Source organism: Carcharodon carcharias, chromosome 2 (genome assembly GCF_017639515.1).
Source record: "Carcharodon carcharias isolate sCarCar2 chromosome 2, sCarCar2.pri, whole genome shotgun sequence".
Classification (NCBI taxonomy): Eukaryota; Metazoa; Chordata; class Chondrichthyes; order Lamniformes; family Lamnidae; genus Carcharodon; species Carcharodon carcharias.
In genome coordinates, this window is record NC_054468.1 from 74447739 (window position 1) to 74472968 (window position 25230).

A 25230-nucleotide genomic window follows, 5' to 3' on the forward strand; every position below is an offset into this window, starting at 1 on the left:
GTGAACTGGGAAAATAGGCTAGAGGATAGACCAATAGAAAAGCAGTGGCGGATGTTTAAGGGGATAATTCAGAGTATTCAGAATAAGTACGTTCCTACTATAAAGAAAAATTATAAGGGGAGGACCCACTATCCGTGGTTAACTTAAGATGTTAAGGAAAGCATCAAATTTAAGGAAAAAGCATACAACTCTCAAAGATGAGTGGCAGGACAGATGATTGGACAGAATATAAAGAACAGCAGCGAACAACTGAGATTAATCAGGAACAAGAAATTAGAGTATGAGAGGAAGCTAGCTAGAAATGTAAAAACTGAATATTTAAAATGGAAAAGAGTCAGTAAAGTGTGTGTTGGTCTTCTCGAGAGTGACAGTGGGAGTTAATAATAGATAATAAGGAAATGGTGGAAGAAATGAACAAATATTTTGCTTCTGTGCTCATTATAGAGGGTACAAAACATTCCAGTAATAGCTGCAAATCAGGAGGTGCGTGGGAGAAAGGGACTTGGTGAAATTGAAATCACTAGGGAAACGGTGCTGAACAAATTGATGGAGCTGCAGGCTGGCAAATCTCCGGGTGCTGATGGACTACATCCTAGGGTCTGAAAAGAGGTAGTTAATGAGGTAGTCGATGCGCTGGTGTTAATTTTCCAAAATTAGATTCTGGAAAGGTTCCATCAGACTGGAAAGTAGCAAATATAACCCCTCTATTCAAGAAGGGAAGGAGGCAGAAAACAGGAAACTATAGGACAGTTAGCTGTCCTGGGGAAGTTATTAGAATTGATCATTAAGAAGGTTGTAGCTGGGCACTTAGAAGAGAAGGCAATCAGGAAGAGTCAACATGGTTTTGCAAAAGGAGAATAATATTTAACCAATTGATTAGAGCTTTTTGAATGAGTAACATGCGCAGTGGATAAAGGGGAGTCTGTAGACGCACTGTACTTGTATTTTCAGAAGGCATTTGATAAGGTGCCATAACAAAGATTATTACGGAAAATAAAAGCGCATGGTGTAGTAGGTAACTAATTAGCATGGATAGAAGATTGGCTGGCAGAAAGCAGAGAGGAAGCATAAATGGGTATTCTCCTGATTGGCCCAATGTAACAAGTGGAGTCCCATGGGGTCTGTACTGGGGCCTCAACTTTTTACAATTTACATCAATGATTTAGATGAGGGGAGCAAAGACACGGTAGTTAAATTTGCAGATGACAAAAGTAGGAAAGTATGTTGTGACAAGGACATGAAGAGGTTGCAGATGGATATAGATAGGTTGAGTGGGTGGGCAAAGATCTGGCAAATGGAGTTTAATGTGAGAGTGTGAAGTTGTTCACTTTGGCAGGAAAAACAAAAAGGCAGAGTATTACTTAAATGGAGAATGGCTGCCTAATTTTGAGATGCAGAGGGATCTAGGTGTTCTAGTACATGAATCACAAAAATATAGTGTACAGATACAGAAAGTAACTAAGAAGGCCAATGGAATGCTATCCTTTACGCTATCCTTTATTACAAGAGGGATTGAACATAAAAGCAAGGATGTTATGTTTCAGTTATACAGGGCATTGATGAGACCGCACCTCGAATACTGTGTGCAGTTTTGATCTCCTTATTTAAGGAAGGGCGTCAATGCATTGGAGGCAGTTGAAAGGAGGTTTACTAGATTGATACCTGGAATGAGTGGGTTGTCTTAGGAGGAAAGGTTGGGCAGACTGGGCTTGTTTCCACTGGAGTTTAGAAGCGCAAGGGGTGACTTGACTGAAGCATAGCAGATCCTGAACGACCTGGACAAGGTGGACGTTGAAAGGATGTTTCCTCTTCTGGGTGAGTCCAGAACTAGGGGACACTTTTAAAATTAGGGGCTGCCCTTTTAGGACAGAGATGAGGAGAAATTTTTTGAGGGTTGTGAGACTTCTCTGCCTCAGAAGATGGTGGAGGTGGGGTCATTGTATATTTTTAAGGCAGAGTTAGATAGATCCTTGTTAGGCAAGGGGACCAAAGTTTATTGGGGTTAGATGGAAATGTGGAAATTGAAACACAAGATCAACAGCCATGATCTTATTGAATGGCGAAGCAGGCTCAAGAGTGCTGAATGGTCAACTCCTATTACTATTTCTTATGTTCTAACTCACCAAGGCTCCTTCGACAGCACCTTCCAAACCCGTGACCTCTACCACCCAGAAGGACAAGGCAAAGCTGCATGGGAACACCACTCCCTGCAAGCTCCCCCACCAAGCCATATACCATCCTGACTTGGAACTATATTGCCATTCCTTCACTGTTGCTGGGTCAAAATCCTGGAACTCCCTTCCTAACAGCATTGTGGGTGTGCCTACACCATATGGACTGCAGCAGTTCAAGAAGGTGGCACTCCACCACTGCCTTAAGGGCATTTGTGGATGGGCAATAAATGCTGGCCTAGCCAACAACATCAAAACCTTGTGAAAGAGAAAAAGCACATGCCATTTGCCATCTCAACTGCTCGCTGTACCTGCATACTAACTTTGTGTTCCTTGTACAAATACACCCAAGTCACTCTGAACATCAACATGTTTCAAACCTTTAAAAAAAATTCTGCTTTTCTATTTTCACTATCAAAGTGACACTTTCTGAAATTATAGTCATCTGCCACCTTTTGCCCACTCACCAAACCTGTCTATATCTCTTTGCAGCCTTTTTGTGTCACCCTCACAGCTTATGTTCCCACCTCACTTTTTATCATCAGCAAACTTGGATACATTACTCTGTCTCCTCATCTAAGTCATTAATAAAAGTTGTAAATAGTTGATGCCCCAGCATAGATCCTGGTTGCATCCTGCCAACTTGAAAGTGCCCAGTTTATCCCTACTTTCTACTTGATGTCTGCTAAACAATTCTCCATCCATGCTGATATATTGCCCCCAACTCCATCATCTCTTAAATGCATGGTAATCTCTCATCTGGCACCTTATTAAATGCTTTTCGAATAATCATTACCACTGAATCGACTGCCTCTGTAGCTAGTTACCTTTTAGAACCTGAGCGTGTAGACCATCAGCCCTTGGAGATTTGTTGGCTTTTAGTCCCTTAAGTTTCTTTTCAGACTGGGATTTAAAAATTAATGAATTTTTGATTATTTTAAATCCTTTGCAGGAATTTAGGTTTTTACATATATTAAAACTTACACACATATATGAATTTTACATCAAGTAACATTCCCTTCCTCCTGAAATGTTTACCTACTCATTTTGCTTGCTTCTGATTAAGTCCTGCAAAATAGGTGGCTCTGTTGCTTATTTATTTGTGAGATCTCCCTGTTCCATCTCCAAGATAGGTGGTGCTTCTATTCGCAAAAATGCCCAACCTTAGACTATATGCTGCTAGTTATTTGTTGCCTCTCTTTCCCTCTCCTCCCCTTCCCAGCTGCTCCAGTCTTTGCTTCCATTAATACTGCAATTTGGAAATGCACTTCAAAGATTCTGTGACATCTCTCTTACAACTCTGATGCTGGGATCCGCTTCACAGAATGTCCACAATTAATTATTCCAAATCCACTGGCTTTTTGGATTACAAAATCCTGTTTCCAGCTCCTTTGTTTCCCTAATATTCCCAGATAAAGCAAATCCTATTCTAGTGTTGGAATCAGTAATTGGATGATAGTTGTTTCAAAAGGGATATGGACAGTACCTGAGGTGTGGGAATGGTTTACAATGTTATCTAGCAGTGGGGGTCAGCAAAATAAATAATTGTGGTCAGCATTCAATAGAAATGTGGATCTAGAGTGTAGGTGCTGGATCTGTGGACAGGATGAGCTCAGCGAGGCCATGAAAAGAGGTTGGAGAGAAATGTGACAGTTACCTTGTTTGCCCCAATAATAACTACAATCCCTGGTGGTTAGTGTGTTGCTGTTAGGCTGAGTTAAGCCCAGAACATTCAGAATAGGCTGTTCAATTTGAATACCTGTTACCTGGTTAAAGAGAAAAAATATCTTTCGATCCGCTGTCAATTGCATAACCAGTTGTTTGCTAGTGAATATCTCAAATATGTCTGCAGGACTATTGTTCTAATGACTTATTTTAACAACAAACTAAATGAATTATTGTAAAAGCAAAATACCACAGATGCTGGAAACCTGAAATAAAAATAGAAAATTCTGGAAATACTCAAATAAAAACAAAACGTTGGAAGGCATTTCAGGCTGCATCTGTGGAGAGTTAACATTTCAGGCTAATAACACTTCATTAGAAAATTAATGCATCTAATTCTTAGTTTTGAAGAGTGAGGTCAGTGGAACGGAAGGACATGACATTTTGCCTCCCAAATGCTTAAACATGTTGATATTTAAAAATGTCATGGTCCTAATGTAATTAGAGCACTAAAAGTAGCAAGGAGAAATGATTACAACTTAGGTTCCTTCCTCATTCAGGCCTTTTTTTATTTTGATAGAAGATTCAAAATAATAATTTGGAGTGCAGTAATATTTTCGTTGATCAATTTCAACCAGTTAGTATTAATCTTTTAATAAATGGGAAGTAGTACCCTTAATATTTGAATGTTTTGACGCCAGTGTTAAGTGACAGCAGGCTAGTCTAAGCGTGGTCAATTAAATTGCAATTAACTTTTTTCCCTAAAGCTGCCTTTAGTGCAAATCACCTTCAATGTGCATCACCTCAAATCTAGTGAAGTGAAAAGAAATTTTCCAAAAAAATCAACATGTATTCATTGTAGCTTGTATGAGAAAACAAAAGCTCATTTAAAGCAATTATATTGAAAAAGGTGACTGATTCTCCCTGTGGTAAAAATGTGGAACTGTAATAAATCATTAGTGCAGAATATATTTTCCTTGCTAAACTTGCTTGGCATTGCATTCAATGTTTTCTTTCTATTTGTGTATGTGTCATTGCACTATGGTATTAAGATTAGTAACATTTCATTTTAAACCTTTGTTGTAAAATAATATTTCATTTAAGTTCATAAACTTTCCAACAATTCGTGTGACATAATATCATGGATCTCTAAGGGGTGTATTAACTTATATATTTTTTGTCCCCACGTTGCCACTGAGGGATGACTGCAAGTACTCTCTAAATCTAAGGCTCAATACTCTGCTCCCTTGCTCGCTCTCTCCCTCACTCCAAAGGTGGTTATATATCTTAGAAGAATTGAAGTAAAGGCCAGAAAGGGTAATGGTTGGAAGTTAGATAAAATCATTCCCATTCCCTTCAGTGGAAGTTGTGGGGGGGGGGGCTTCTAAAGGTTCTTGCTTACTGTGCACCATAATTTCTCTCATCTGTGGATGAAATGGAAAGTGATACAGTAAACGTTCCCTCTATCTAACAGTGTAATTCTCCTTAAGGTTTCCGAAATGTCAAAGAGGGAGGAGTTGTGCAGAAATGAATCATCCCTCGCAACCTGAGATGAAAATTCCTCATGGTTGGTTGGAAGATGAAAGTCCTCCTGCCCTGATTGGTTTCAAGGGCATGGATGGGGGTGGCTGCAAAGGATTGATTGGGTTAATCTGCAGCTCTCTTCACTAAATGGAATCCTGAAATTGGTCATAGGTGCAAAAAGCAGCATGTTTTAACAGCAGCAATTGTTCTGGGCAATGATAAGATGTTGATGCTGTATTATCAACCATTAGTTAATCCGTGTCAGTCTTTTCCCTCTGGTTTTTATTATGATTTCTGCTAGTCTTTTAGAACTACCGGACCGAAAGACAAATTTTTTTAAAAAAAAAGTTAAGTTGAGCGTGTTAACCAAGGTAGCACTCGTACCAGACTTGTAGACGTAGGTCTCTTGCTTTCGTGTGGAGTTGTATGACACTCAGTCAACATCAGCTTATTTTGATAAAAACAAAAAAACTGCGGATGCTGGAAATCCAAAACAAAAACAGAATTACCTGGAAAAACTCAGCAGGTCTGGCAGCATCGGCGGAGAAGAAAAGAGTTGACGTTTCGAGTCCTCATGACCCTTCAACCACTCAAGTTCTGTCGAAGGGTCATGAGGACTCGAAACGTCAACTCTTTTCTTCTCCGCCGATGCTGCCAGACCTGCTGAGTTTTTCCAGGTAATTCTGTTTTTGTTTCAGCTTATTTTGTGTGTGCGAAGAGCTGAGATTTCGTGAGCCATGCTTGTTTCTTTAGTTTAGATAACCTCGTAGGCTATCAATATCAATTAGAGTGACATAAGCTGTTCCTAATGCTGCACACACCAATTAACATGGGAACTTTAACAAGGCTTAAGAAAATAGGAATCAGGCTATTCAACTCCACTGTCACTGGGTGAAAATCCTGGAACTCTTTCCACTGCCCCCAGCAGCACTGTGAGTGTACCTACACGACATGGACTGTAGCGGTTCAACAAGACAGCTCATCACCACCTTCTCAAGGGCAACTAGGGATGGGCAATAAATGCTGGCCCAGCCAGTGAAGCCCACATCCCATGAATGAATAAAACAAAACTTATACAACAAAAACAGAAAATACTGGAAAAACTCAGCAGTCTAGCAGCATCTATGGAGAGAGAAATAGAGTTAACGTTTCGAGTCCTTATGGCCCTTCTTCAGAGCTGAATAGGAGTGAAAATGTGATGAAATTTATATTGTTTAAGGGGGAGCATGTGAAACTGGATAGCAGGCCAGCGATAGATAGGGACAAAGGAGAGATTGACAAAGATGTCATGAACTGAAGAACAAAGGGAGTGTTAATGGTAGTGGTAAGGACTAAAAAAAGATGCTGATAGTGGAAAAGGTAAGAAAGCAGAATGTGACAATAGCAGAACAAGGGCCAGCGCTCTGAAAAAAACATGAACATCTAACAGATGGCCCTTTTGGGGATGGGGTGGGGAAAGGGTGCGGTGGTGGGATAAAAGGATAGAAGGGGGGATAAAACTATGGATAAATGAATAAAAATAAGTGGATAAAAAATAAAAATGAACATAGATAAAAGGGGATTTATAAAGGGGTGAGGATAGAGGAAAGAGTTCATGGTTTGAAGTTGCTGAACTCAATGTTAAGTCCAGAAGGCTATAAAGCGCCTAATCAGAAGATGAGGTGCTGTTCCTCCAGTTTGCGTTGGGCTTCACTGGAATATTGCAGTGGGCCAAGGACAGACATGTGGGCATGAGAGCAGGATGGTATTTTGAAATGGCAAGTGACAGGAAGGTCTGGGTCATGATTGCGGACAGACTGAAGTTGTTCTGCAAAGTGGTCATCCAGTCTGTGTTTGGTTAAAAAACTTATGTTGTGTTTTGCAGTATAATTTTCAAAGGTCTTTCAAATTTAAAAGAGACTATTATTTGATATCTTGTGCTTTTTTTATTTAGCATTCCAGTTTGCCAGTTAACACTACTTCTGTATGGGGCTCAGTAAACACCAGTCCTACCAACCAGTGGGGAACAGACATAAGCAGTGTCTGGGGTGCTCCAGATAACAAGAACACAAATGTGGGCTTCTGGGATGAGGCAGTGAAAGAAGTGGGGCCTCCAGCAAGAAACCAGACTTCCAAGAGTAGCAGAAACAATTCCAACCCTGGGTAAGAGAACAAATTATTTTAATCTCAAGAGAAACCCTGATATAATACTGTACTGTAACATCATTTAAACCCTGATTTTTTTTTTCACTAAATAGAGTTGCTTTCAAAATAATATAAAATCCACTCTACCTTGTGCAAAAAACGGATAAACATTTTGCCAAGTTTTGTGTGGAGAAATAGCTTTCAGTGGGACTGACCTTGGAGTCACTAAGGGCAGGTAGGCTTTGGGGTTGGTTTCATCTTTTAGCTTAATTTTGGAAGTCATTCAGCAACAATTTTAATGATGTGCACATACCCTAAGAATTTATCCAAATCCAAGGGGGTGCTTGCTTCTAAGAAGCTTTTAATAGGAGTCCAGTAATGCCATAAGTTCTTTGTCTTGTGCTATTTACTGTTGTTGTTTCAGTGACATTATATTTACCTTTGCCAAAAAGACAGAACATGGGCACTAACAGCATTAGTGTTGTTTTAAAAAAATTGCAGTTGGTGAACCATGAGTTATTTAAAATGCATTTTTCATAGATTTGTGTTCAATATACAGTAAAGTTTGCATTTACATTGTCGGTAACTGGACATTGTAGGTAATTGTAGAGCAGTGGTTTCATATTAAAGCAATTAGTTATCAAACTTGCTCATCTGTTAAACTATTAATTAGCCAATCTAATCAGATGATCCAATCTAATCAACTTTGGTCAGCATGGAGTACAAATTTTGTTTAGAACACTTAGATTAGAATCACTAGTATTTGAGCTTTTGGTTAAGTAAATGACTAGGATCCTGTCTTACTGTTTAACACTTACACTTATTTTGCAAAGTGATATTTTAGTAACGGCTGTTGAACTGCTTTTCTAAATTGTCATGCTGTTCCCTTATGCCAGCAAGATGTTTTAGACTTCTCTGAAGTTTCCAGTTTTACTGGCTGCCTCGCCCTTCAATTATGTCCCAGTAAAGTTTAACTTTTTAAAAGAAATTGCCTTACCCAACTCCAACTAGAAATTGTCAACACTTGCATGGAAACAACAAATGCACTTCATTAATGCCATTTCCAATCTTCCATTAAAGTTAAAGCAGCCAATTGAACATCCCCATCTCCTGAAGAAATCCACAGCTATTGTTTAAAATAGTCTATTTTGGCTTTCAATAAAAACATGGAGCTGGATTTGAGGCCCACCCCCCCTGCCAACATATTTGAAGAAGACCAGGGTTGGGGAGGTGGGTTGTGATGGCAGCTGTTAAAATACATTGTGCGGACTACCACTGCCTTCCTGCCCAACTCCAACCTGTTTCCTGTTTTACGGTGGGAAGGGGGGTTGTCAGTCTGCTCGCCTGCTCTTAATAGTCCACTTAGGTGCCTCATTCCGCCTCCACCGCTATTTTACCCATGGCAGGGGAGGTCCTTGCCAAGTGATTATTCCAGCAGCTTTAACTGTGCAGGCTGGTGTCCGGCAAGGTAGGGGGCAGCGGAGGGTCACGTCCTCTTTTTGGGGTTTCCCTGTGCCCATTGGAGTTACTGCCATTCCCATCCAAGGTCATATTGCCCTTTAACCCTCTCACCAGCCTGTCTAACCCAGCCCCCCATCTCTCTCGCTGGGGTGTGCCAGCCAGGTCCTGCCGATACCACAGATTTACTTTGACGTTTGGCTCTATAAGCGCCTCTGGTTTGGGGACTGCCTGTAGTCCCAGCAGTGGCCACTATTGGAACCAGAGAACTGCTAAGCAGCGGCCTAAGGCAGGACTTCCACCCAGATGAAGGCAGAAGTCTCAACCTTGGACAGTTAACGCTGTTTCCAGCGTAAAATGGCCATGGGGCAGGTAGGGTTCCCAACTGACTTTTTAATTGGGGTGATGGGAGTGTGGCAGTGTCGGCAGGGATGATGGTGGGGAATGCAGTGCCCTGTAAAATCCAGCCCATAATTTCTTGGTGCAAGATTTAATGCAAAACAATTTGGTGCTCTTTCAGAAAGTCACATGGAGTTCAGAACAAACCAAATAAAAAGGCTGAAGAGGAAGAAAAGCTTATGAAGTTGTTTCAGGGTGTGAACAAGGCACATGATGGATTTACCTTGTGGTGTGAACAGATGTTACATGTTCTCAACACAGCCAACAATTTGGATGGTAAGAAGCAGTTTGCACCAGTTGATTTCTGCTCTGCTTAATCAATATAACTTTTTTTTGTAACATGGATTTGTGGAATCTCTAGGACACAGACTTCGGAGATACCTTGTATTGTAAAAGAGTTTAATGATAGCTATGTGGTAGAAGCACCATCTATAGGCAGCTTCCCTTCTTCTTGAAAGAAGTTGACTCTCCGTATGAAGTTCATGATTATGTCCGAGCTTACCTTGGTGACACACCAGAAACAAAGGAATTTGCAAAGCAGTTTCTAGACTGACGTGCCAAAGAGCAGTTGAAAAATGCTAATATTGTCCAAGTGGGCAATAACACCATCAATATTCACAGGCCTTTTACTTCAATGCAGCAACGATCCAGCATTTTCTCAGGATGTTTTCATTTCCACTTCCTGTCTGATGACTTGAGTAACTCTAGTAAACATTAGCCAGTGCACTGTGCCATGCCTTATTTAGTGCTCAGCACCTCCACAGCTGAACAAATTTCAAGGATTGTGAATGCTGTCTTTATGCACAATAACCACAAACAATAGTGATATCAAAATTATCAATTGAAGTTGTATCCTTCCCAAATAAACACTAAGTCAAAAAATAATTATTAAGATATGGTCTAGATATGGTATATGGAGTGAGTGGCTATCTACCAGAAACCACTTTCTGGGACTGTCCAATAATCAACCTGTACATTCTTGAACCCTTTGAGTTAGGCATACACTTGTTTAGTGTAACTTTTTGTTAATCTTTCTTGTAAAGCATTTATATTAAAAGTTCAGACTGCTTTACAGTTTTGGATCATTAATTGAACTCCTGTTCCCTTAACTGCCAATTTTCAAATCTAGGTATTGTCCCTCTGTTTTCAGAAACCAATCAAAAGATTGAAGTCCAGCATGACTACATGCTAGTATTTTTACACTTTAATTCTTTTTTTATACCTGTTTAAAATAATTTTACTGATGAATAAGCTCCTAGAGTATCACAAAAGAAATTGATGCTGAATACGTTGAACCTAAAGTTTATTAAAAATATAGAGCCTTCTCTGCCAAAAGAATGGTGATCAAGAAAGAATACAGGTCCAGTTAGGATTTCAAGATGTTATTGTTGATAAAGTATTTGTGCAGAAATATATCCAGTTTTTTCTAAAAGTTAGCTGAAGCTTTGATGTTTATTCTTCTGTAGTCCCTACATTTGTCTCATTTTTGAAAGAAGTTGACTCTCCGTATGAAGTTCATGATTATGTCCGAGCTTACCTTGGTGACACACCAGAAACAAAGGAATTTGCAAAGCAGTTTCTAGACCGACGTGCCAAACAGAGAGCCAATCAGCAGCGCCAACAACAGCAAGTACGCCAGCAACAGGTTGGTGGAAAAAAATTAATTTAAAATTGTATGGGTTATTATAACTACATGGAAATAATTTACTTTTCATTGACAGTTAATCAGTATTACTTTACCACCCTACCAAGCCAGTTGGCACAGACATGGGCACGTCATTAGTTATTAGTTGAACATAGTTATTTTGCACAATGTGATGCTGAGATGGGGTTTTAATTATACATTGCATAATGCAGTTAAGTCTAATTTTTATGCAACTGCTAGTTACCCCTGGTTTCAGCCTCAGCTTCGCTCTCTCCAGTCCTAACAAACTTGTGTGTATCTGACGTATAACTGGCAAAGCCATCCATTGCTCAAATCAGGCTGAGCTACATTACTTATTACCAGGTTTTGCCAAAACCAGTCCACTAGTTCCAGGATTATCCTGGAGACTAATAAATAATCTTAAACTACCCCCTCTTCACTTCCACCTTCACTAAGAAGAATTGGGAATTCATGGTTTCCATCTTGGCAAACAAGTCCCATCTATTAATTTTTCCTGATTTTTTTTTCTCTCTATCATGTTGAATCTGTCTATCCCTCTCTTTAACTCATCTTTCCTTCCTTCTCTGTCACAACTGACACTTCCTGACTGCGTTATTACTTCCTCAAATACAAATAGCCAGTTAGTAATGCAGAACTTTAGTATTGTTGGAAAAAGATATTATCAAAACTTTTTGTCTGCATCATCAGGACAGTTGCAAGAATGCCAAATTTCAAAGGGAACAACAGTTTATCCTGCATGATAAAAAGGGCGCTGATTGGTTGACAGGTTGGCTCTGATTGGTCAAGACATTGCCACAGTCAATGCACCAAGGAGCAATTATTCCCCCATGATTTTGTTTATTCAAAAAAGAAACAATGTCTGGACATATTCCTTTTGCCTACAGAGGGCAGGTCCCTGCATATGAATGTATGTAGCTTCCAGCAAATGTAAGTGAGCTATAATGCGAGCCCAACTGATGATCTTAAATTCGTTCTTGATGTAATTCTTAGCACACATACTTAGCATCCACTAACAGGATGTTGCCATCAAGCTAAAAAGACATTCTGCTTTTTACACAAATAAGTAATGTAGTATATAAATTTCGGTGCTGGTGCGATGCCAGGTACATAGTCCGTACTTCCTAACGACTGGCGGATCATATCAAACAAGCACGTCTCTTCAGCTGTTTACAATAAGAAGATTACTGACCATACTCAACCAACCCGTGCGTGCAAAACTCAGAACATAATGTCCAATGTTAGATATGATTCCACAATTGGGCAACACATGCTGAACAATCCAAAGTATTCTAAGAATTACACTAACGACCAGTTTAAGAATATATGTATATTCATATGCAGGGACATGTCCCCTGCAGGCAAAAGGAATATGTCCCAACATTGCACCATTTTTGAATAAATAAAAGCATGGTGCATTCGCTATGGCAACATTTCGACCAATCGGACCAACTAGTCAGCACTGCTTTTCTCATACAGTATAAATTGTTCTTTTGAAGTTTGGCATTCTTGCATCTGTCCTGATGAATGCAAGACGAAAAGTTTTGACAGCATGTCTCTTTTATCAGCAAGTCCTCAAATATCTTCAGCCATTCACATGTTTGAGCACACCATCCTCTTCCAATATCTCTGCACCTTTGTCCAACTTGGTGGAACTCTTTGCCAACCTATTGTAACCAGAGTATCTTCAACAATGGCATTTTCCTGCCCCACATTCTTACCTCTAGGGTTGTCCAAGGAGCTACCCTTAGTTTATCTGCTCTCTCTTATATATGTGTTTCTTGGTGACACCTGCTGCCACCGAGGAACAGCTTCCACATGTATTCCAGTATTGGATAAGCAGAATTTTCCTCCAATTAAACATGGGAAGGTTGAAGCGATTATTTTCAGTCTTGCTCCAAACTGTTTCCTAACTACTGACTCTATCCCTCACCCTGGCAACAGTCTGAGATTAAGCTAGTCTGTTCGCAACCTTGGTGTCACATTCGATCAAGATGAGCTTCTAACTCATATCCGTGCCATCACTGAGACCGTCTTTTTCCACCTTTGTAACATCACCCAACTTCACCCCCATCACAGCTAATCTGTTGCAAAATCCCTCATTCATGTCTTTATCACCCCTAGACTTGACTATTCCAAAGCTCTCCTGGCTGGTCTCCCACATTCTATCCTCTCTAAACTTGAGGCCATCTAAGACTCTGCTGCCTGTTTCTTAACTTGCACCAAGTCCAGTTCCCTGTCACCCTTGTGCTCACTGACCTACATTGGCTCCCTGTTGAGCAACATCTTCCCACCTCAGTAATGCCATGTGCTTCTACCTCTATCTCGGCTCATTTGCCAGTGAAACCCTTACCCTCCCTTTGCCTCCTTCCGACCCTCCAATTACACTGCTTTCTTGACCTTCCTTTATTCATAACACTTGCTACCCATATCATCATCTGCATGTAGACCCTTTCACCAACACCCCTGTCCTTGCTAACCTACCTTGGCTCCCAGTTCCCTAAAATTATCAGTTTTCTGTTTGTGGGAGCTTGCAGTATGTAAATTGGCTGCCATGTTTCCTACATCCTGACAGTAACTATGCTTCAAAAGTACTTCATTAGCTGTAAAATACTTTGGGATGTTGCAGTGTCGTGAAAGATGCTGTATAAATGCAAGTTTGTTCTTTGTTTCTTTTAACTGATGCTAACTTTTAAAACTAAATTTTCATTATAGCAACTTCTCTCAGGACTTTATTGCTTATAATGCAAAATAGAGCTTGATTGTAAAATTAACAAAATACCATTCTAATTACAAACATTCACGGTTACAGTTTTGTCAAAAGTGTCTCCTTCCCCCCTTTTCACAGCAGTCAGCATAATGTGATTTATTTTGGCAATAGTTGATTTAGAAAAACACTATTTTTCAGTACCATTAATCCTGTAATTTTCCACTTGATTTCTGCAGAAAGGAAAGAGAAAGAATGGAAGGGGGAAGTTGGTTTAACAAAGTTAGTGAAGTTTTTGAAAAAGAAAGAAAAAGTACAAAAAGTTCAAATTACATGCCTCAAATGGGGGAAAAAATCTAAGAAATGAAATGGGTAATTTCTGGTAACAACCAATAACTTAAGTTACTAAAATCAGCATTATTTAATTTGTATATTTTAGGCATGGTTTTCATATTTAATGTGATATTGGCATGTTTTATATGCTTTAGGATTCAGCATGGGTGAATCAAACGAGTCTGCAGTCGATCTATCCATCAAATCACAGCAGAAATCAACAGTCTAATTTTGAATCTGTCCAGTCTGGGAAGAGGAAGAAAAAACAGAAGATGATACGTGCTGATCCCAGCATTTTAGGTGAGTGTGCAGTTTTCACAACCATATTAGAAACTGAGTCCACAGATAATATTCTGGTGCACTGCCCATTTAGCTCGCAAAAAGTTTCACGATACCTAGTCCTGAACAGAGTACTGTACTGAAACTTGATTCTCAAGGCCAGTGGTGGCCAGCTGATATTTTGTGTTGGTGGCAGCTCTGTTGCTGAAGTTTGCTTCTTTGCACCATTTTCAGTCATGATGTGAGGGGTACAGGGTATAGAAAAGGATGCAATCACAGTAAAGTAACATGTATTTCATTCTGATCTGTGAAAAATATGTCTAGAATTTATGAACTGATCTTTAGCCCGAATGCATTGGCATTTGAAGTGATGAGACCTGAAGGTTATAACTTTGCGTTTGATAATAAATTGGCCCAGAGTTCAGCAAAGTGAACCAAGTAACATCACCAGTACAACTTCAGTCTTTACATAGTTCTTCATAATTGCGCAATGTACAGCACACCCTGAATCACCCATGTTCCACAACTTCTTTGATGATAGATAAGCCCACTTGCCTGACTAACGAATGATACCTGGAAAGATAGTGTTAGTGCTAGGGGCTGGGATTATTTCTGCACTTTCTGATGATTCTGGAAACCGCTGCTCTGATAGGGAAGGTAGCCATTTCTGAACAAGCAATTGAAGCTTACCAACTTTCCACTTGTACTGCAAATTTTAAGCTGATTAAACTTCAGCAATACTCTTGTCCATATCTAAATACTCTACACTTGGGTAAGTGACATGTACAGTAACAATATCGGGTGAGAGTGTGATATCCATATTGGGCAGACAAACTCTCTCAAATTTTTTGCTAGCTTGGTTTGAGACCTCCCATCTGCCAGATAGCTGGCTGATCCAAAAAAAAAAAGTGAGAATGACATTGAGTATACCATTTTTAAAATATATGACCCATCATCATTATTCAGTTTGTTTTTCTGCCTCTTGAGCTTTGAAACATCAGTCACATCTGGACTATAGGATTCAGCCCTTTTTCAACAGGTTAGTCAAGTTCAGTGTCTTCCCATTTTTATTTTGGGATGACTTTAAACAAACATTCACAATGACTGTTCTCAGCTCTTTTTAGATAAGCATTTTGTGCTGGAGATAAGTATTTGGTTATTACATTCACTTTGATAGTCTCGTTATGGGTTTGGCCAATAAGTTTATCCTTCTTTCTCCTAGCTTTTACACCTATCAGTCTGAATAATGCAAATTTATTTTGGCAGATACTTATTTGCAATTACTGTAATTGTAAAACACTTTAAACTAGCTCCTTTGCATCAGGTGCATATTGATTGAATGAGACATTATGCGTTTGTGTGAAAATGCATTTAATATTAGATACTGAAAAGTTCAGGACTAAATGGCAGTTTTGATTTTTTTTTAAGAAAACCTGGTGACATTAGAAGATTTAAACCCAGTAAGGATAGTGTCATGTTACTGTTGCCTTAATTCGCAGCATGGTGTCCATGGCAAATGTTTCAATCTCCGTTTTTGAAGCTGTATGACGTCTAGAACTAGACATGATAGGCACATTAGTTTTTTTTTTAAAAATCCTGATATTGTTTTCTTACTACAGATGAACAATTTATATTATCCCTTCTCCTGCGATTTAGCTGTAGCTGTGGATGATGCATATAACAGGCTCCAAATATCCTGTAATAATACTTAAGCATCTTTTTATTAAACACATAGATAAAGGCAAAATACTGCGGATGCTGGAAATCTGAAAGAAAAACAAAAGATGCTGGAAAAACTCAGGTCTGACAGCATCTGTGGAGAGAAAGACAGAGCTCTGAAGAAGAGTCATACAGACGCGAAACATTAACTCTGTCTTTCTCTCCACAGCTACTGTCAACTCTGTCTTTCCACAGATGCTGTCAGACCTGCTGAGTTTTTCCAGCATTTTTTATCTTTTTATTAAAATTGTCCTAAGAATAGCTTCTTATGATTACTGAGTTAATGGGTTTAGTTCAAATACTTGCCTGCTACGCACAGTGAAAAGACAAGTTTTTTAAAAACAGTGAAGTGCCTGAAATATACTTCTTGTTTGATGCTAACTACATTAAGATAAATAATGTTACCATATTTTCCCACCCTCTGCAGGTTTTTCTGTAAATGCTTCATCGGAGCGCCTGAACATGGGAGAAATTGAGACACTTGATGACTACTGAACACAAGCAAATTCTTGATTTATTTAAAAAATAAGTTGTTAATCATGAATTCTGAATGCACCAACCAATATCAGTTAATTAAAAAAAATCTATCACCTTGAGTTCATGTCTGTCTTTAGTACTTCAACACACTTGTTTCTCATGGCCCCTTCATTATATTAGTGCAATCATGTTTCAAGTACAAAGCAGTCACTTCAAAGGCCTTTGCACCGAACTGCATGTTTTCAAGCATAGAATTACGTTTTCCACAGTGTAATATTAATGGTGCCGTTAAGCATAGTACCTGTGTTCTATAAACACTTGTTTCCTTATCACTTTATTATTGGATTTTATTCAGAATACATGATTAACTGGTCTATTCAATGTTGGTCACGTTAACATCCACTCTTTGAACATTACAGAACAATCGTGTCAGTAATGTACTTATAAGCTAATTCTATAATACACTTGTGTTGAAGTGCTTGCTTTAGTACTGAGGTGTATTAAAGGTGGTTCAGATATTGTAAGGATATCCATTCTGTTTCTGTAAGGAATACCACCTATTCTGTCTAGCCCATTTTAAAGAGATTGTAGACTATGTTTTTGGCCTTGTACAGTCTTTTGAAATTAATATATTTGCGATATTCAATACACTCTAGCTGTCTCAAAATATGCATTTATAAACAATGAAAAAGTTGGTTGTAATATTTCTGGGAGTCCAGAAATCAAAGTATTCTTTGTTATACAGTTGCTGCATGAAGGCTGCAATGTGTAACTCGAGACATTTAAAAAATTTTAGTTTACAATACTGTTAAAACATGCATGTGCAGGCCAATGCCCCAAAAGGAGCTTTCTCTCTTAAAAGGGCTGTACCCACTTCTGATTCAGGTTGTATTTTAAAATTGTTCAAAATCAAATCTTTTGCAGCATCTTGGCCTAATCAAAGTCTGTTTTACAACATAAAGATGGCTATGGAAAAAATGCTGCAGCTACTGTATGCCATCATTTATAGTGCAACATTGAATTTGCAGCTTACTGTATTTAGGTGTACAGAAGATTCCCTTTGAAAGGGAACTCGGGTAATTGACCCTTTGGTGACTGAAGGACTCTTTTAGTTTCTGAGAAACATGTTTTGAATCACTTTTTTTTAAAAATAAGATTCTGTAAAAACATAATGCTAAATATTAGACTGAGAGTTATATACACAGAACATGTCTCTAAAGTACATTCTGAATTAAAGAAAATGCAGTGGATCATACTTATTGTCACTGCTTGCTTCATGTCACTTTTCTAAAGCCAGTGTTTTGAATGGTTTTCCAATTCTGTTCAAATAAATTAATTTGGATTTATTTTTATTTTTAAAGAAGACATTTGCAGCACTCCTTCACCTACTACCCCATAGGGGCATGGATAAAATTGGCAACTTAAGTGCTGGTGAGCGAGAGAAATGGACTACAGGCACAAGTTTAGTCTCACCCATCTGGCACTGCAAGTTAGAACTCCACCGCATGACGCTTCCTGTTGCCCTTTGTTTGCTTTATGCACCTGTACACTTTATGAATACTTACTTGTCCCAGGCAGTTGCAAATGTTTGCAGCTCATGGGGTGAAGAAAGCATAATTAAAATCTCCATAAATGCCCCAGTTGGTCCTTAACTTTATTAATATTTCTATATCTGTTAATGTCACCTTGATTACAGTCATTTATTTAGCTTGTTAATAAAGTGACTGTAACAGGAACCCTCCACTTTTGTGTCGAGATGTTTAGAATGCCCTACTGGAGTGAAGGGACCCAGTTGTTTTGTTATATTGGAGTGCACACTAATTGTCTTTACATTGCATCCTATTTCATCTCCTTAAATGCATGATTTATTTAAAAACTGAAATCTGAAAACATTGAAAAATATTCTGTACAATAAAATTTGTATGCAGGTTTTGAAACTATTCTCTTGTGATATCTACATTACTGGCATCCATCTGCACACCACAGTATGGCAGCTGCAGTGTCCAAGTAGTAGTAAAATTTTTTTTTGCATTGTTGGATTAATACAACTGAGATATGCAAAGGAATTTTTGCATTAACAGTTGAACTAGGTGTATCCTGTTCCCCCTCATTCAAAGCTCATTTTCAGATGTGAATCCTCAATGTGAGGATACTTTGTCATAGTGATGCATTCCATTGGATTAAACTATAATCAGCATTTGTGGGGGACACTAAAGTAAATATATTTCTCACTGCACAGAAAGCTAATGTAAAAATACTGAAGCTGGTCAAGTGCAAGTAGATCATGTACTCAGGACGGAGAGGAATACTTATTGGAGGGAAGGAGAGTCACTTTGGAAATTAGTTGCTCTGATCCATCACGTCTTCAAAAAAAAAAGTTATTGAAACGCAACCACTTTGTAATTTATTTATGGAGTTATTTGTAACAGACCTGCACTATGGCTAGGAAAGGATGACTGCATATCTTATCTGTTTTATTTGCAATTAATCGTTCATCTTTTAGCAAGTGAAGGTGTGTAATTACAGTTGAATGTGTACATGCTATTATTCCCAAACTATTACTGCTTTAACCAAATACATTGCTGAAAGATTATTAGTGCCACTGTTGCCAGGTATTTAAGGTTACTTTATCATCACGTTCAGATAAAAGTAAATCTGATCCATCTACGGAATTGAATGTCAAATATCAAACTCTCCTTTTTCTTTCTGTTGCATAAAATTTCACATTGAATAGCAACGTTTAAGACTAAATTCCAGTTATACACAGGTCATTACATATCCAATAGGAATTTACTGTGTTCAGTGCTTTGTTACATTTCAGCGTGAAAGGCAATATGTAAATACTATTCCAATCCAGACAGTTTCTTATAGACAAATGAACATAACCAATCTGTTGCCACATTTCACCTCGCAACAGCAGTGAATTTTACCAGACTAATTGGTTTCCTGCTGGCTTTTTTATTTTGTTCCAATTGAGTAGCTAATTTAGTTATTAATTGGTTCAGACAATCAGATTAGTTTTTATTCTTTAAAGAAGCTTGAATCAGCTTTTTTAAAAATTGGGATTTAACCATATCCATAAGATGGCAAGCTGGTTTGAAAATAGTCCCTCACAAGCAATCATTTTGAATGATTTGATTTTTCACAAATTTGTGTTATGTCAGGTATAGGTTAATCCAGAGGCATACTGTCTTGGAGTGCAGTCTTGTTTTTCAGATATGTACAGTTAAATTATGAGTTGTACAGAGTTGTGATCCCCTTGAACCAGAAATACTGGCTGGGTTTAAGTTTCTTGTACAGCTACAGTGCAAATGGGAGGGATGGGCATGATAAAAGATCAGGCTTTCAAAAGATCTCCAGTGTGAAAATTTAATATATAGTTTGTACCGTATCGGAGATTATCATTTCCTCAAACCAAACTCTGTAGAAGGGAGTCTGAAGAGATCATTTTTTTCCCAGTTCTTGGGGTCTTTTGTTCACAAATAGTGAATTTACAATCGTAGATTGGTATTTTCATTAAAATGTAAATAAGTTACAAGAAAAATAAAAGAATTCTAAGTACAATATGTCACTCTTTAGTTTGACATCATTTGATGTCCTTTGTTCAGTAGTGGTGTTGCTATCTTGTGCTGTGTTGTAAACAATTTTCTCCTACTTTGATTATCTTGCACAGTAAAGCATTCCTGAAAAATTTGGAGAAGGTGCAAGGACTGATAGATTAGTAATCCATTCTTTGGAGCAGCTGCTGGGAAATAGTTTGATACAGGCCAGCTCCCTTATCTGACTGGATGAATGTTTCACCTAAACTACTTGTCTCCTTAAATGGCCCATGTGATGCCTGGAAATTTCTGTGGAAGTGAAGTGATTTGTCTCAACATATAGCAGAGGCATCAACAAAGTGCTAGTTGGAGTTACTTGCATTCCGTTTTCTGAAAACTTTGAAAGAAGACTTTAAATACTCATCATAAGGTTCCTGTTTTAGCACAACTTTCCAATCAAGATGCAGAGTGGAAGACCAAGTGCACTTTACCTAGATGCTGTACACACTTGGCCCAAAACTTCATGGTACCTGGGTATCCTGAAAGAATTGGGAAACAACACAGGAAAAGCCTGTTGATTAGCTACTATAAAGCTTGTCAGTTAATAAATGGCTCAGTCAATGCTGTGGAGTTGCATTCAGCACATTTCATTCGGTCAAATGAATCAAAGATTTAAATTTGGATTAAAGACTAATTGCTGAAGAGTGAAATTGTGGCTGGATGCTTGAGAATGTTTCAGTCTTGCCTTTGCACACATATCCCCATACATGAGTGAGTTTTTATGGCAGCAATCTACACCAAATGCAGGACTAATCTTTACCACATGAGTGAGTAAATTGAATTCCCTTGGAGGGTATCCAAGGCTCACTCTCATCTTCACTCCAAGGCAATCAAAGGAAATTGCAATGTCTGGGGAGTAGGATGATTCACTATAGTTACAGCTGTTGTCTTTTGTTGATGGCAAGGCTCTGGCTTCAGAGCAGTAGCCTTCGGTTTTCCTTGAAATACATATATTGGACGAGCAGTAAAAGTTGTTTCAGCTTAAGCCATGTTATTTTCTAGTGCTTCCAACAGTTGCAATGCAATGATTGAGGTATGGCTCAGCTCAACCAGCTCCAAAAACCAGGTGTTTGCTTTCTCTGCTAATGTATACTTTGTCTTAACCCACATTGAATTACACTAGGGCACTTCATAATCAGATTTTAGTGGGGTGTTGAATGAGAATTTCCCCATTGAGTGGTTTTTAACTTGTCATTGGGTATCTTACCTCCCACTACCATCCTCGAGCAGTTAATTCAGTCCTTACTGTATTCTTTCCAATCAACTCTTTGCTCTCAGCTGTCTGCCATATCAGAATTAAATGCATCCATGTTGGGGTCCCTGTGGAAAAAACACATCAGAATTAGATAATGAAGTTTGAAGCCACAGGGAAGGAGGGGAATAGTCGTACATTCATATCCATTATTCAGTTAAATCGGCTTAAATGTAATGCAGGATTCTGTGGAGTATCACTGTCTTTTCATGAAACCATGAGCTCAGGCATTCATTCTATTGTTGTTGACATCTTCTGATGATCTGCTTCTATCACTGCTTGTTTGTCCCTACAACCACACCCCCCCCCTCCACTTCTCTCTCTCTCTCCGCGCCCCCCAACACACACACACACCTTAAAGCAGCTTATATTTCAACTCTTTCTTGGACTCGAACTCAAGTTCTGTCGAAGGGTCATGAGGACTCGAAACGTCAACTCTTTTCCTCTTTTCTTCTCCGCCGATGCTGCCAGACCTGCTGAGTTTTTCCAGGTAATTCTGTTTTTGTTTTGGATTTACAGCATCCGCAGTTTTTTTTGTTATTATGAGCTCAGACAACCCTTGCCTTTGATTTCCTGGTATTTGCTGTTTATAAGTACTTTAGTTTTCTACATTAAAGGCGCAATATAAATTCAAATTATTCTTTCCACATTCCAAAACAAAACCAATGAAAACATTGAAAGAATTAGCTTAATTTCCATTGGCTCCTATCAAGTTGCAATTATTTCATAAAAAAATAATCCTTTTACTTAACCTGTGAATTTCAGATATTTTCAGTGTTAGTGAAGGAGTATTCTTGAAGGAGCCCAAAATGTTGGATTCCTTAGAGTGTGGAAATGACTGAGTTGAGGACATGCTCAAAGAAAATTCACTTTGTGCCCTGAATGTGTGTTAAGCATTGGCACTGGGCATGAATTGGTGCAGATTGCTGCCATAGAAAATGACTCATGTATTTTGCATACATCCCATACAAAACTGAAGCTCTCAACTATGCAGCCAAAAGTGTCCATAGATGATCCATCTCGGCTTCCTCCTGACATACTCACCATCACAGGCGCCAGTCTTCAACCAATTTGATATATACCACATGATATCAAGAAATGGCTGAGCATACTGGTTACAGTAAAGGCAATGGGCTCTAACAATATCCTGGCTGCACTGCTGAAGACTTGTTTACCTGAAGCAGGCACACCTTGAACCTAACTTTTCTTGAACAGCAGGACATGCTATAGGTGATCCTCAGGACAATGTCTAAGACTACCAGAACAGTTATCTATTTTGTGTGAAATTAGCTAATTTCTAGTTCATTTAGCTTTTTGCCCCTTTATTTCAATGTAAAAATACTTTGGTTATTGTCACTTTCCTATGTATTTGTCTAGTATTGAATTGTCTTGCTTCATTACCCACCAACCAAATTTAGCATTGCGCCATTCCCTGTTGGGCATGTAACATAGCAATTAGATAAACTGTTTTGGATGCATTCAAGGAATTATTTCCTATTTTAATTCTCAGAATAGGTAAAGTTCCATTATTATAACTCCTGCCTCTTTTGGAGTTGTAGAGTCACTTATGGAATGGGAGGAGATCCTGTGGGACATTTTAAATTGCAACTAAATCTCATTCTAAGTTTCTTACCTACATTCTACAGGATCTGTGATCAGATCCCATATTAATTATGAACTCAACCTATACCCCCTGAGCAGCAAGGCTAAGTTCTATGGTTGTGATCAGATTCTTAATTCATGAAATTAATTAATTTGAATTGATAAATAAATTGGGCTGATAAGTGGCAAGTAACATTTGCACCACACAAGCACCAGGCAATGACCATATCCCCTTGACATTCAATGGCATTAACATCGCTGGATCCCCCACTATCAACATTCTGGGGGTTACCATTGACAAGAAACTGAACTGGGCCAGCCATGTAAGTACTGTGGTTATAAGAGCAGGTCAGATGCTGGGAATTTTGCCGTGAATAGCTTGCCTCTTAACTCCCCAAAGCCTGTCCGCCATCTACAGATTAGGAGTGTGATGGAATACTCTCCATTTGTCTGGTTGAGAGTGGCTCCAACAATACTCAAGAAGCACAACACAGTCCAGGACAAAGCAGCCCACTTGATCAGCACCCCATCAACTATCTTAAACATTGATTCCCTTCACCACCAATGCATAGTGACTAGTATACCATATACAAGATGCACAGCAGCAGCTCACCAATGCTCCTTCAACAGCACCTCCCAAATCCACAAAAGCTTGGTTTCCGTCTTCCTCTTGTCTTTACTCACTCTAAATTTCAATATGCAATAGAGCAATGGGAATGTTGAGGCTAATTCCCAGCATTTATCCATTTCTTAATTCCCTATTTGTTAATGACATGAAATTTCAGTAAAAATGTGGGCTAGTCAGTTTTGACTTAGTTTAAACATCCCAACATGGATATAACCCAGCTCTTTTTTGCCATATGTATGTCAGAACTCTGCAAAAAACCTTTAAGAACATCCCACTGTACTGTTACATCAGTCATAGTGTTTAGCTGTTAAAGTAAACAATATCAGCTCAATGGGAATATATACACTAAACAGTAGACTGGAACATTGAGAGCTAAGATTTTCAGCAATGCCTGGGCATGAAAGGTTTTAATTTAATTTACAGTATATTTGTAAGTTACTAAGGTTATACCAATACTCAACAATTGTTGAAAAATAAACATTGTCTAGTAATTAAATGTTGATCCTTCATCATCATCTTTTGAGAATACAAAATATTCCATTACAGTTGGTTTTAATGCTGTTATAAATGTGAGGCTTTATAAATGGTTATATTTAAAATGACTTTTAATTCAATGTAAAGTGGAATAATTGAGAGGGGCATGTGACCTCCTAGTTCTGCCCAGCAATAAACCCATGTGACCTGATTGCAATGGGCCAAAGGCCCAGGTCAGAGCCTATTGAAACTAAGGTGCCAATTTTTAACACCTGGAGACAAAGGAGAAGACAGCTAGCCTTACTGCTGCCAGACTTACTGACTCAGAGCAAGAAAGTCCAGAGAAAGAGACGGGAAAACAACAGAAGGAAAGGATGCTGGTATGAGCTAGTTCTCTGATCAAAGAGATGAGGCCCGTGGACATTTAAGGATACTGGAAATTTACCTTGGCATGGCTGGGAGAAGAAGTCGCTGGGGTGGGACTTGTTGCTGAAAATCAGTTTGGGGATCCTCAGAAGACTGAGGGAAGCAACTTTCAATCCACACCAGTGTTACTATTCAGCAAAATAGGGAGGAAGCTGGGAGTAACTTTGGACTGGTTCCTATAAAGAGTGAAGTGTAACGTATAAGCACAGCATGGGTTTTCAGTCATGTCAGAAAGTTAAGCAGAATATCTTTTCTGCAGTTTGGTGTATTAGTTGCCTACCAATGTGTTTAGTGTGTTGATTTTAGTGTATTTGTTACAGTAAAAGTCTTAAAACATGAAATCTTATGTGATCCTTTGAGTCGGTCATTGGGAATTCAGATCTCTTTAAAAGTTAGCAATTTCTATGGGGGTCGAAACAATGCTTGTTCACAATAGTTCAAGAAACAGACTCTTTTATTTAAACAGCAGTATTGGAAATGCTGAGATTACTTCCTCCTTTTACTGCATTTCAGTGAGTTCTAATTTTCTGAATGAGTCGATGCTCTTGCTTGTCCCTTTTTACTGTTTGCACTTATTCCACAAAGTAACTTGAATCTTCAAGGTTAAAGCTGTGCTGTATTTATTAATGTACCTATGAAATGTCTTGTTTCACCAGCAAATAAAGCACATAATGGGATCTCTGTTGGCAGCATTAAAATTTTAAGCCTCAGGTGATATGTCGTTTTCTGC

At 38.7% G+C, this 25230-nt stretch overlaps 1 protein-coding gene across 3 annotated transcripts in view; it reads left to right on the forward strand.

Moving 5' to 3' along the window:
* Positions 1-18456, forward strand: part of gigyf2 (GRB10 interacting GYF protein 2) — a 163207-nt gene extending 144751 nt beyond the window's left edge. For all 3 annotated transcript variants that reach the window (XM_041211236.1, XM_041211257.1, XM_041211247.1), the window contains 5 exons: positions 7294-7502; positions 9463-9617; positions 10808-10986; positions 14200-14344; positions 16470-18456. In XM_041211236.1, coding sequence (XP_041067170.1) covers positions 7294-7502; positions 9463-9617; positions 10808-10986; positions 14200-14344; positions 16470-16537 — 756 coding nt within the window. In that variant the 3' untranslated portion in view covers positions 16538-18456. The remainder of the gene's footprint in view (positions 1-7293; positions 7503-9462; positions 9618-10807; positions 10987-14199; positions 14345-16469) is intronic.
* Positions 18457-25230: the final 6774 nt, after the last annotated feature.